Source organism: Plecotus auritus (assembly GCF_963455305.1).
Source record: "Plecotus auritus genome assembly, chromosome: 9".
NCBI lineage: Eukaryota > Metazoa > Chordata > Mammalia > Chiroptera > Vespertilionidae > Plecotus > Plecotus auritus.
In genome coordinates, this window is record NC_137783.1 from 96,029,052 (window position 1) to 96,043,504 (window position 14,453).

Here is a 14,453-nt window from a genome sequence, read left to right on the forward strand (position 1 = left end):
ACCACCAGGGAGCACTCAATGCAGGAGCTGCCCCCTGGTGGTCAGTGCGCTCCCACAGGGTGAGTTCTGCTCAGCCACAAGCCGGGCTGACAGCTACAAGCACAGCGGTGGTGGCGGGAGCCTCTCCTGCCTCCTCTGCAGCACTAAGGATGTCCAACTGCGGCTTAGGCCTGCTCTCCATGGACCTAAGCTGGCAGGTGGACATCTCCCGAGGGCACCCAGGCTTCCAGAGGGATGTCTGACTGCCAGCTTAGGCCTGATCCTCCAGGAAGCGGGCCTAGGCCAGCAGGTGGACATCCCCAGAGGGGTGCTGGACTACGAGAGGGCACAGGCTGAGTTGAGGGACCCCCCCCCCAAGTGCATAAATTTTCATGCACCAGGCCTCTAGTTAGATAATAAAATATATCAAAGGAACTCTGGATTGAGTTATAGAGATAAATAAGCATTTATGTAAAAAATTCGAAACTGTCTATAAAATAAGGAAATTGAACTTCTAATACTTTGAAAGTTCTGAACTAAAAATAATTAGCCCTGGCCTGCTAGCTTACTTGGTTAGAGCATCATCCCAATATACCAAGGTTGTGGGGTCAGTACACATAGAAGAAGCAACCAATTAAGCGGAACAACAAATTGATGTTTCTTTTCCCTTCCTTTCTTTAAGATCAATAATCTATATATACTAGTAGCCCTGTGTACGAATCCATGTGCCAGTAGCTCTCTGTGGGGCCTGGCCACTCTGCACCCGCTGCCCAGAGGCTCTCCCCGGTCCAGAGGCGCATCCACAGCTGGGCGTGGAACGCTTGTCTCGTCGCCGCAGCAATGAAGCAAGCATTCCACCAGGCCGCTCACACTGCCTGCTCTCAGCGGCTGTCCCCCCCACCCCCTGGGACTGGGGGACTCCGGTGGGGCTGAGAGGACTGGGTGCTGCCATCTTGTGGCTATGGGCACTGCCATCTTTGTGATGGAGTGATGGTTCATTTGCATATTATACTTTTATTAGATAGATAAAGCCCTAATATGCAAATAGACCGAACAGCGGAACAACTGAACAACTGGTTGCTATGACATGCACTGACCACAAGGGGGAACGTGCAGAACATGGCAGGCGTTGGCAGCAGGTGGCAGAGAGCAGAACATGGCAGGCATCAGCTGTGGCGGGATGGTAGAACAGATGAGTGGGGGCACCAGACCAAGGCGGAGCACCGGTTGCTGTCATTGGGATAAGCCTCTGGTAGGTTAATGAAAATTCTTTGCTCCCATGCACTGTGGTCCTGCCCAGCACTTGCACCTGCTGCTGGCACTGGCCCCACTCACACCCACTGCTGGCACTGCTGCCAGTGCCCAACGCCAGCCCCATTCGCTTGGCACCATCAGTGGGTGTGAGCGGTGGTTGCTGGCCTCGATTGCCCCTCATGGCTTCTCTACCTCCCCCTGCTCCTAAGAGGTGATCGGGGCTGGCTGCCGCCTCTTGCACCCGCTGCCAGCAACAGTCCCACTTGTACCTGCCGCTGGTGCCAGCCCCAATCACTCTGTGCCGTCAGCGGGTGCCGGTAGGGCCGGTGCCATCAGTGCGTGGGAATGGCAGCAGTGGTGGGAGTTGGACTGCCGGCAGACAGGACCAGGGGCCACTGCAAGAGGGACCGAGACCCACCCCTGTGCCCACCGCAGCCTCACGGCCCACAGTTCCTTTCAAGGTTCATGAATTCGTGCACTGGGCCCCTAGTCAATAAATAAGAAATTACAAAAACTAAAAAACACTAAGAATTCACACTGTTAATGTGAATTCTTAGCAAACAAGACTGACTAATGATCTTGGTTTAATAAAAACAGCTTTATCTTCCCTGATTTATCACTGTGACATTGCTTTTTCTCTCTGCATTTCAGGCAAATTAGACTCCTTCACGTCTGACCATGCCATGCTGTTCCACTACTCTGTTCAAGCTGATCTCTCTCGCTGGCATTTCCTGCCTGCCTCGATCCAGTGGAAAATAAACTCTTTCTGTAAAATTAAGCTCAGTGAACTCGTCCTCTATTATCACTCCTCCTGTACAACACTGCTGTAATGTGTTAATAATAATGAAAATAAGTGTATTGAGCCCCACAATAGTTAGTGCTTGCCCATTTGATTCACTTAACCCACCCAGTAAGCGATCAGCAATGTTGCCTCCTTTCTCTTTTACTTCTTCCCCTAAGTCAGCCTAGTGTTTCACACATACTAGTATAACATTTTGAAAGTGATACGGAAACCGTTTTAAAACAAAGTAAAAAGGGAAGTTTTAAAATATTGAACCTATACACTCAAAAGTCTCAATTTTTGAGACTATGAAATAAATGAAATAAATTTCTTCCACTAAATGAAGAAATTTGATACATGATTCTGTATGTATTTCTTAAGTGATATAAAATGATCATTTATTCATTATAAAAAATGAGAAAAAGATGATAAGCAAAATATACCTGGTAGAACAGTTATCTTGCCATTTTCCCATTAAACACCGAAGGCTCTTCCTGGCTATTAAATTACAGTGGAATTACCTGAAAGAATTGCGCCCTGTGAAGCCCGGCCCAACATTGTAATCCACATTAAGACTGCCTTTCCAGCTGTCATCTGGTGAAGCGGCTCCTCCCATGTGGCTGCCAGGAGGAAATGAAGACAGAAAAAGGCTGAGCATCACTATTAGAAAAAAATCATGAAGTGTGATAATGAGATATTCATTCATTCACTTATTATTGAGCATTTACTAAGTGCCAGGTCCTGTCCAAACTCCCTTCCCTTGTGGAGCTTACATTTTAAGGAGAGTCATAACTGAAATACATAAGCAAAACATTTCATGTATTAGTGATAAGAGCTAAAGAAAAATATATAGAGGAAAATGACAGCTGTGGCCTCCTTACTTGTGACTTTATTCATGTAGGGATGCCTAAGGTCCAAGAAATCCTAAAATATAAAATACATGACTGTGCTAAGGAGAAGAAATTAATTTATAGAGAAGCCACTCATTATGTAGTAGGTATTCATAAAGCAATTACTAAATGTTATTTATACAGACTTTTAAAAATATAAGGAGATTTGAAAAGGAACATCAATTACAGAATACATATAATAGCAGCAAACATTAATAGAATGTGTACCATATTTTAGATACTTTACATGCATGACCATTTCTACTTATAATAATCCTATCAGGGAGAAACTATTTCCATCCTCATTTTACGGATAAAGGAACTGAATCAGAGAAAGATTGAGTAAATGGTCCAAGTTCACATATCCAAGTGGTGGGCATTATCATTTTTAAAATGCAGGTCAAGTACAGATATCAAATGAATATTTAAGAGAATCCAACTACTTCAAAAATCTCAAATCAGTATTTTTATCTTTGGGCATAGTTTTGCTTTTGAGACTCATTTGTAGCAAAAATGTTTTCTTAGGCACTAAACTGACTGCATTTATGAGGGTGGGAGAAAAGTGCTCTGTTATTCTTACTTCGGGAGCTATTTTGGTCTGATACTTTTAACATAATTAGGTTACATTGATTTTAGAAGATCAAATGAACACATTGGTGTAAAATATCTTAACCTCATAACCAACAAGAAAACTGTACCGTAATAATATTTCTGCATCATTAAATCCAATGGGATGTACAGGGATTTGGGGTATTCCCACTCCTTCTTCAACATCAAGTCTAAAGGTGTATTCTGCAAAAATAAATTGCATAAAATGAAAACAATTGAAAAATCTGAGCCAGGGGTATAAAAATACTTTTTGTTACTATTGCAGATTTGCTATACATTTGACATTATATTCAAATTAAACGTTCTGCCCAAATCAATGCTTGTTTTAACTAATATGATCTATTTAAACCATTTACATTCTAATTTAAAAAATCAATTATAGGTATTGTAGCTTCCCAAACTTGTTTTGACATTTCACACAATTCTCCTGAATTTTACAAGCATATTTTCTCAAGGATATCCTGAATCCTTGGAGAAGCTTCAGTTAACCAGATATCTAGAAAATGGTTCCCATATTCTGAAACTAGAAATAACTATAAAAAATTTAAAGGGAATTCAAGAGATCTTGGGAAAAAGTGGTCAACATCTTATTAAACATAATATTCTCATTAAAGAAAGGTTGAAACGTATTATCAGGCTTAAAACCTCTTTGGGACTTTGTCAAACAAAATAGAATTGTATAACACCAAAACACCTATTTAGAAAAAAGGTTTCAAACAAATGACATCAGATTCTACCTTAAGAAACAAGAAAACAAAGATAAATCAAAAGTCAGCAATAGGACAGAAAGATCAGGGCACAAATATAAGAAGTAAGAAACAGAAAAATGATAGAGATTATCAACAAAATTCAATGATGGTCCTTTGAGAAGATCAATAAAACGAATAAATCTTTAGCAAGACAGATCAGGAAAAAAAGAAAAGTACATAAATTGCTCATATCAGGAACAAAGAGAATATCACTCTAGTACCTGCAAAAAAAAAAAAAAAAAGAAGAGAGAGAGAGAGAGAGATTATTATGAACAACTCTATGCCCATAAATTCAGTAACTCAGATGAAATGGACAAATATCCTTGAAGACACAAACTATCAAAGCTCACTCAAGAATAAATAGATGGGGGGAGAAACCAAGATGGCGGCATAGGTAAGCACCTAAACTGCTGCCTCGCACAACAATTTCAAAACTACAACTAAAAGACAGAACAGACACCATCCAGAACCACAGGAAAGCTGGCTGAGTGAAAATTCTACAACTAGAAGGAAAGAGAAAAGCTCACAGAGAATTGGAGGTACAGCAAAGGGTCTTTGTGCGCACAGAGAGGAAGGGCGGCTGAGAGCCTGGCTGACTTTCTCTGGCGGAAGCGGGAAGGAAGCCCCCGACCGCACTGAACCTCAGTTCCGGGCGAGCCTCTGGGGACCCACGCTCTTACGGGGAGGAGTCTGGACTCTCGGGTGGAGACTCGGGAGCCGGGGAAGGCAGAGGTCTGCAGGAGCACGCGTGCCAGTGCGCACAAAGGCTGCGGAGGTTGCCACAGGCTTTCCCTAGTGGAAGGGAGTCAGAGGCTCCTGACTGCACTGGGCCCCAGTTCTGACTGCACTGAACCCCAGTTCCAGGCGAGCCCCTGGGGACCCACGCTCTTGTGGGGGGAGTCTGGACTCTCGGGCGGAGACTCGGGAGCTGGGGAAGGCAGAGGTCTATGAGTGCGCGCAAGGGCAAGGCTGATGGGAAGCCAAGACTGTCTGCTCCACCCTGAGACTCCACCCCATCCAAGCTGAGCACAGAGGCTATTGCAATTTGGCAAGTCTAATCCTATAAGGCTGTCTCAAGCACCGAACTTCTCCCAGCATAGACACAGCTGATCCTTACAGCCAGCTGGCCTGGAGGTCAATTCCTCCCAGTGATACCAACAACAATCAAGACTTCATTACAACAAGGCTGTACACACAGTCCACAAAGGGGTGCACCAAGAGTGTCCACCTCAGGTTAACTGGGGAGGCCGACCCACTGGGCCATATAGGAAACCTAGCACACAAATTTACCCGACCAACTCAGGGAAGCAGTGAAAATGTGGTGTCAAAGAAACAGATCACAAATGAAAGAAATGGAGGAAAACAAACGACTGGATATAGAATTGAAAACCACGGTTATAAGGCTTTTCAAGAATATCCTAGAAAAGGCCGATAAATATAACAAGACCCTCGAAGATATGAAAAAGGACCAACTAGAAATTAAACATACACTGACTGAAATAAAAAATATACAGAGACCCAAAAACAGACTAGAGGAACACAAGAATCAAGTCAAAGAATTGAAATACAAAGAAGCAAAAAACACTCAACCGAAAAAGCAAAAAGAAAAAAAATCCAAAAAGTTGAAGATAGTGTAAGAAGACTCTGGGACAACTTCAAGCGTACCAACATCAGAATTATGGGGGTGCCAGAAGAAGAGAGAGAGCAAGATACTGAAAACCTATTTGAAGAAATAATGACTGAAAACTTCCCCCACCTGGTGAAAGAAATAGACTTACAAGTCCAGGAAGCGCACAGAACCCCAAACAAAAGGAATCCAAAGAGGACCACACCAAGACACATCATAATTAAAATGCCAAGAGCAAAAGACAAAGAGAGAATATTAAAAGCAGCAAGAGAAAAACAGTTAATTACCTACAAGGGAGCACCCATACGACTGTCAGCTGATTTCTCAACAGAAACTATTCAGGCCAGACGGGAGTGGCAAGAAATTTTCAATGTGATGAATAGCAAGAACCTACAACCAAGATTACTCTACCCAGCAAAGCTATCATTCAGAATTGAAGGGCAGATAAAGAGCTGCACAGATAAGAAAAAGCTAAAGGAGTTCATCACCACCAAACCAGTATTATATGAAATGCTGAAAGGTATTCTTAAAGAAGAGGAAGAAGAAAAAAGTAAAGATAAAAATTATGAACAACAAATACATATCTATCAACAAGTGAACCTAAAAATCAAGTGAATTAAAAGCCCGAGGAACAGAATAATCTGGTGAATATAATAGAATCAGGGGCATAGAAAGGGAGTGGACTGATAATTCTCAGGGGGAAAAGGGGATGGGGGGTTCAGGAAGAGACTGGACAAAAATCATACACCTATGGATGAGGACAGTGGGGGTGAGGTAAGGGCAGAAGGTGGGGTGGGACCCGGGTGGAGGGGAGCTATGGGGGGAAAAAGGAGAAACAATTGTAATAATCTGAATAAAGATTTATTAAAAAAAAAAAAAAGAATAAATAGATAACATGCCGAAACCGGTTTGGCTCAGTGGATAGAGCATTGGCCTGCGGACTGAAGGGTCCCGGGTTCGATTCCGGTCAAGGGCATGTACCTTGGTTGCGGGCACATCCCCAGTAGGAGGTGTGCAGGAGGCAGCTGATCGATGTTTCTCTCTCATTGATGTTTCTAGCTCTCTATCCCTCTCCCTTCCTCTTTGTAAAATATCAATTATATATATATATATTTTAAAAAAAAGAATAAATAGATAACCCAAATAGCCATATATCTATTAAAGAAATTGAATTTGTAGTTAAAAGCATTCCTACTAACAAAACTTCAGGCCTGGTGGATCTACTGAGGAATTCTACCAAACATTCATAGACAAAATCAAATCCATTCTTATAAACTCTGGCATTAAAAAATAAAGAAGATGAGAGCTGCCAACTCATTCCATGAGGACATTAGTGACAACAAAATAAGGACTGAGATATTACAAGAAAATAAAGCTATAATCTGATATCCCTTAGGACTACAGACTAATATTATAACAAAATTTTAGCACAAATCCAGCAATATACCAATATATAAAAGGATAATGCAATATGACCAACAAGGATGGAAAAGTTGGTTTAACATTAAAAAACCAATCAATTTAAATTAAAGGTAAATAAGTTATTATCATTTCATTTCAATAGATGGAGTAAAAGCATTTGACAAAATCCAGCAAATATTTTAAATACATGTATTAAGATAAAAACTCTTCTCACATTACCATAGAAGTAAACTTCCTTAATTTGACAAAACAATCTGTAAAAAACATACAGCCCTACCTGGTTTGGCTCAGTGGATAGAGGGTCGGCCTGAGTACTGAAGGGTCCCAGGTTCGATTCCAGCCAAGGGCACATGCCTGGGTTGGGGGCTTGATCCCCCCCTCCCAGTAGGGGGCATGCAGGAGGCAGCCAATCAATGATTCTCTCTCATCATTGATGTTTCTATCTCCCTCTCTGCAATCAATGAAAAAAATATATTAAAAGCAAACAAACAGCCCTGACCGGTTTGACTCAGTGGATAGAGCGACGGCCTGCAGACTGAAGGGTCCCAGGTTCGATTCTAGTCAAGGGCATGTACCTTGGTTAGGGGCACATCCCCAGTAGGGGGTGTGCAGGAGGCAGCTGATCAATGTGTCTAACTCTCTATCCCTCTCCCTTCCTCTCTGTAAAAAAGTCAAAATATATATATAAAAAAAGCAAACAAACATACAGATGGTATCATACTTAACAAAGACTTCTCCTTAAGGCAGGAACAAGCAAGGATAACTGTTGTAATAAATTTTTTCAACTAAGTACTGGAGGTACTAGCCAGTGCAATCTATATATATAGAAGCCTAAGTGAACGAACGACAGAACGACTGCTCAACCATTGCTATTACGTGCACTGACTACCAGAGGGCAGATGCTCAATGCAGGAGCTGCCAGCCCCAATTGGGGCCAATCAGTGGGAGGAACCTCAGGAGGTTGGCTGTGGGAGTGCACTGACCATCCGGCCAGCCAGGGGAAGCGACCCCACCCGTGCATGAATTTGGGGCAGACGCTCTGACCTATAGGTTAGCTGTGGCTGGGGTCCGGCTGATCGGGACTGAGCGAGACGGGCCAGACACACCCTGGAGCCCTCCTGCAGTCCCTCCCCGGCAGGCCAACCTCCCTCCCCAGCCCTGATGGTGCACCAGTGGGGTCCTTCGGTCTGGGCTGTGCCCTCTTGAAGTCCAGGACCCCTCGGGGGATGTCGGAGAGCCAGTTTTGGCCTGATCTCGCAGGCCAGGCTAAGGGACCCTCTAGTAAGGCAATAACATGAAATAAAAGGCATCCAGGTTGGAAACAAATTGTTTTTATTTGCAAGTGACATGATTATCTATGTAAAAACTCTGATGGAACCTACAAAAACTCTATTAGTGAGTTTAACATGTTTGCAGGATACATTATCAGTGTATTTCTTCTAAAAATACAAGAGTATTTCTATGTACCAGCAATACAGTTGGAAACTGAAATTTAAAATGTAATTTAAGGTAACAAAACTATAAAATGCTTATGCATAACTGTGCAAATTAATATATATATATATGATCTGTAAAGTGAAACTTTAAACACACTGAGAGAAATTAAAGAATACATAAATAAATGGAGAATTGTACCATGTTCAGGGATCTGAAGATTCAAATTTTTGAAAAATATCAATTCTCCTCAAACTGATCTATAGATTTAATTGAATGTCTTTTAACCTCCCAGGAGGCTTTTTTGTGGAAATTGGTAAACTGGTTCTAAAATTCAAAGGGAACTGACCTGGAATAGTCACAAAAACTTTGAAAAAGAAACGCAACTTGGAGAATTCACATTTCTATTAGAATATAATGTTAAAAAGATTTATCATACTGCGTGTTGATAAGGATGTGGCAACTGGAGCTCTCATACACGGCTGCTGGAATATAAAATGGTGCAACCACTTTGGAAAACAATTTAAAGTTTTCTTTAAATGCTAAATATACCTCCATCACATTACCCAGCCCTTCCATTCCTATGTATTTTCTCAAGAGAAATGAAAGTATGCATACAAAGAGGCTTGTATACAACTCTTTAGAGTAGCTTTATGTATTACCAGAGGCCCAGTGCACGAAATTCATGCACGGGTGCTGTCCCTAGGCCTGGCCGGCTATCAAAGCACGAGCATCTGGCATGGAAGGGCAGGTCCCAGCTGACCTCTGGGCCCTAGGCAGCACCTGGGCCCCCACACTCCCTACTCCCTCTAAGTCACAGCACCTGAGTCCCCATGTGGACAGGCTGTGAGTGCGGCCAGATGGGTCAGCGTGGGCCTCAGTGGTGGCCTGCAAGGAAGCTGGGTGGGCAGCGCGCTCTCTCCCAGCTGGCCTCACAGACCAGCTCCTGTGCAAACCCACGGGGAAGCCCAACCAGCTCCTGTGGTCCCAGCGGCTGCAGCCCAGCTCACCTGGAAGAGGCCACGCGGGTGCGGAGTGGGCTCCGCATGGGCGCCTGGCACCTGAGCATGAGGGCTTCCCTGGCACACAGCCCTGGTCCCGGGGAGGTTAGCAAGGGAAGTGGGAGCGAGCTTATCAGATACCCCACATTCTCACCGCACCTCTGTCCCCGTCACCCCCGCCCCCAGGTAGCCGGTGAGAGGTCGCAGCGTGTTGCAGACACCCGCCATGTTCCACACCGCCCCCTGGTGGTCAGCGCATGTCATAGCAAGTGGTCGAACTCCTGGTCAAACTCCCAGTTGAGGGGACAATTTGCATATTAGGCTTTTATTACATCGGATAGCCCAAAACGGCAAACAATCCAAATTTTAATAAACAAGTAAATGAATAAACAAGCTAGAATATCTATTTAATGGAATACTACTCAGCAAAAATGGAATGAGTTATTGACACATATCAGTAACAAGGACCTCAAAATAAGTATGCTGACAGGAATCAGATCAGTGTTTATGTAGGGGTTAGCAGGGAGGGGGCAAGAAGGTTCAGAGGGAGCCATTACAAAGAGATGAGAGGAGCCCAGCCAGTGTTTCTCAGTGGCTAAGCGTTGACCTATGAACCAGGAGGTCAGGGCACATGCCTGGGTTTTGGGCTCGATCCCCCACTGTGGAGCGTACAGGAGGCAGTAATCAATGATTCTATCTCTCTCTCCCTCTCCCTTCCTCTCTGAAATCAATAAAAATATATTTATAAAAAAAGAGCTGTGAGGAAACTTTTGGGTTATAAATAGATTCACTAATTTGATTGTGGAGATGGGTATATACTAGTAGATGTCAAAACTTTTCATACTTTACATATTAAATAACAAAATGTCTCCTTGGTTTTTTTAAAAATAGAAATGTATGATCTAGAGAAGCATAAAATCACTAGGCAATTCAGAAACCCTACATCCTAGTTTGGATTTGAGGATCTGTGTTTCTGACCCTCCTCTCTACTAAAGGTAGAGAGAGAATTGAACTGACCTTCCTTTCTCCATGTCCACATCTCATGAACATTTACAACTAAAATAATACAAGGGAAATGTCTGAATTCCTAGCAAGAGAAATCCAAGTTATGATTACACACAGCTTTAATGCTGTCCTGTAGATGCTTGCTTCTATGCCTTCTAAGGGCAAGTACTATTTTTGCAGAAACAGGCAGACCATGACAGGCTCATTCCTTACCTTTAGCTGGGTAGCCTGGAGTGAGCGGGTCGCCAGCACCATTCAAATTTAACACGTTCCCTCTCTGGGCTGCAGTTCCAGGAAGGTTCCATCCTTTGGGATACGGCTGTACCTCAGGGGCAGAGTAGTCAGCTGGGTCTGAGTACAAGATGATGCCTATGGCTCCTGCCACCATGGCGTTGTGAACCTGCAGGGGCAATGTGCAGTCCATGACGTACAAATGGCAAATGATGGACTTGTTCATCTAAGCGAAAATTACCTTAATAATGTAAGCAAATTCAGACACTGCTTTTCATCATGCTGTTACTCGTTTAGCTCTCTTTGCCTTAAATATAATGTCCCGGTAGACCTAACAACTCTCCTTTATTCTACACAACTCCAAATAAGTTATCACTTCTGGGAAACATTCTACTATTCCTAAAACTGAAAAATTAATGTTTCCTGCCCTGTCTGGGTAGCTCAGCTGGTTAGAGCATTGTCCAATATGCCAAGGACTCCGTTTTGATCCCCAGTCAGGGCACATACAAGAATGAACCAATAAATGTATAAATAAGTGGGACAACTAATCTCAATATTTTCTCTCTCCCTCTCTCCTTCTCTCCCTCCCCCCCCATCTCAATTTTTCAATCTCTCCCTCTTCCTCTCTAAAAATAAATAAAAAAAGGAAAAGTTAAAATTAATGACTCCCCTCTTCGTACTTCTATATTTTGAACAGATTTTTATTTTAGGATGGATAAAAGTATTTTAAAATCTTTTAAATATCTTTTCTCCCCTGGGTTGGCATTCTAAGAGATTAGTGTTATTATTAGCATTCCCATTCTCTATGTAAGAGAATACTGGCACAGAGGGTGTTTTTAAGAACTATTCACCCTCCAAAATCTGGCACATCATAGAGTAACCACTCCACAATATGTGTGGAACTAAACTAATTTAAAATTATATGCAGAAGAGTCATGTTGTTTAAAAATTGGCCACAGTGTTTCTGTAAATGTTTTCCTAATAATCCAAACTGACTACAAATAAGAGAAACTATATATATAAAACCCTAATATGCAAATAGACTGAATAGCAGAACAACCGAAAAACTGAACAACCGGTTGCTATGACATGCGCTGATGACCAGGGGGCGTGTGCGGAACACATGGCAGGCATTGGCAGCAGGTGGCAGAGTGCGGAATATTGCAGGCATTGGCCATGGCGGGATGGTGGAGCAGGTGAGTGGGGGCACCAGACCAAGGCAGGATGCCAGTCACTGTTATCAGGGTGAGCCTCTGGTGGTTACTAAAAATTCTTTGTTCTCTTGCACCTGCTGCCGGGGCCAGCCCTGCTCGCACTAGCTGCTGGCGTCCAGCACAGGCCCCTATTGCTTGGTGCTGTTGGTGCGTTCAAGTGGCAGCTGCCAGCCCCGATTGCCCCTCAGGGCTTCTCCACCCCCCCCTGCTCCTGAGGGGCAATCAGAGCCAGCAGCCGCCTCTTGCACCTGCTGTTGGCACCAATGCCACTGCTTATACCCACTGCCGGCCCTGGCCTCACTTGCACCCGCAGCTGGTGCCAGAGTTGCCGCTTGCACCCACTGCTGGCACCCAGCGCTGCTCTTGATTGCTCAGCACTGTCAGCAAGTGTGAGCAGTGGCTGCTAGCCCCGATCACCCCTCAGGTCTTCTCCACCTCCCTCTGCTCCTGGGGGCGATCAGGGCAGCAGCTGCCGCTCGCACCCACTGACGGCACTGGCCCCACGGAGGACGGGCCAAGACCCGCCCCTGTGCCCACTGCAGCCTTGTGGTCCACAGTTCCTTTTAAGGTGCATGAATTTGTGCACTGGGCCACTAGTATACCCTATAAGATACTAAATTACTCATTGCCAAAAGTATTGTAGCAAAAGATAGATAACCATCAGTTTTGATCAACTAAAACATTCAGAAAACATTCACATATAATGTTAGTGAGAGAATAACCTGTTACAACTTTTTTTTAAGGATAATCTGATAGTGTGTATAAAACTTTTTAAACAATATACAATATGAATCAGCCATTCAAATTCTAGGAATCAATACTACAAGAATATCTTCACACAAATGTTCAAATACACAAAGATGTTCACAATGGAATTATTTGTAATTCTAACAAATTTAAGACAACAAGCATCTGTCAACAGAGAAATAGTTAAATAAGTTGATATCAATTCTATGAAATATTATGTAGTCATCTAAAATAATGAGAAATTTGCTTGATAAACAGTTACATAGAAATTACTAAGTATGAATCACTATCTGAAGTGCTTTCATACACCAAGTCATTTAATCCTAATGAGGATTCTAGGAGTTTGGTACTATTGTTAGCATTTCCATTTTATACATGAGGAAACACTGGAACACAAAGGTTAAGCAATTTTCTTACAGTAAAAGACCTAGGGAATAGGAAGTCCAGACTAAATCAGGACCCAGGATATATAGATGTAGAGTCCCATATACTTAACTGTGGAGGAATACCCACAAGTTATTGCTGAGGGACAAAATAAAGTTATACAACATATAGTGTCTGGTGCCCTCTTCATTAAAAAATTATACATGTAAAAATCATTATAGAGACATGTATTTATACTCATATTTCACAGATTTAGGTCTGGAAAGAGCTGTTAAGATTATGACTGGGGAATGAAGGTGGGTAGGAGAGCTTTTGGGGCTTTTTTGTTGTTGTTTTTCTTAATCCTCACCCAAGAATATTTTTTCCATTGATTTTCATAGTGGAAAGGAGGGAGGGGGGAGAGAGAGAGAAACACTGATGTGACAGAGACACATAGATTGGTTGCCTCCTTCATGTGCTTCGACCAGGGTTGCAAAGCAAACCCTCAAGGGAGGTACCTGCCCTTGACTGGGAATCAAACCTGCAACCCTTCAGTCTACAAGCTGATGCTCTAAACACTGAGCCAAACAGGCCAGGGCAAGCTTTTTTAAAAAATTCATATAAATGTCCTTCAATTAAGTAAAAAAGCAAATATTGCCTGGCCAGTGTGGCTCAGTGGTTGTGTATCGACCCATGCACCAAGAGGTCTCCAGTTCAATTTCCAGTCTGGGCACATGCCCAAGTTGCAGGCTCAAGTCCCAGGAGGGTGCATGCGGGAGGCAGCCAATCAATATTGATGCATCGATATTTCTCTCTCTTCCTCTCTAAAAGCAATAAACACATTTTTTAAAAAGAGGGGAAAAAGCAAATATTGCTTTGGTAATAAAATTATTGAAAATAATTTCCCTTTCTAGATATATGAGATAACATAAAAATAGGATTTTCTGTGCAACCATGGAAATAGCTATCTATATCTATATCTATATCCTATTTAATAAAAGAGTAATATGCAAATTGACCATCACACTTCAACACACAAGATGGCTGCCCCCATGTGGACACAAGATGGCTGCCACAAGATGGCCAGCAGGGGAGGGCAGTTGGGAGGGACCAGGCCTGCAGGGAAGGGCAGTTAGGGGTGACCAGG

The 14,453-nt window shown here is 43.0% G+C and overlaps 1 protein-coding gene across 1 annotated transcript in view; it reads right to left on the reverse strand.

The window, feature by feature from the left end:
• NAALAD2 (N-acetylated alpha-linked acidic dipeptidase 2) overlaps positions 1–14,453 on the reverse strand; it is a 50,709-nt gene that overhangs the window by 19,888 nt on the left and 16,368 nt on the right. Inside the window, exons 6-8 of the mRNA XM_080642695.1 lie at positions 10,965–11,151; positions 3,603–3,696; positions 2,536–2,634 (exon numbers count right to left, since the gene is read on the reverse strand). Of these exons, the coding sequence (XP_080498821.1) occupies positions 2,536–2,634; positions 3,603–3,696; positions 10,965–11,151 (380 nt within the window). The remainder of the gene's footprint in view (positions 1–2,535; positions 2,635–3,602; positions 3,697–10,964; positions 11,152–14,453) is intronic.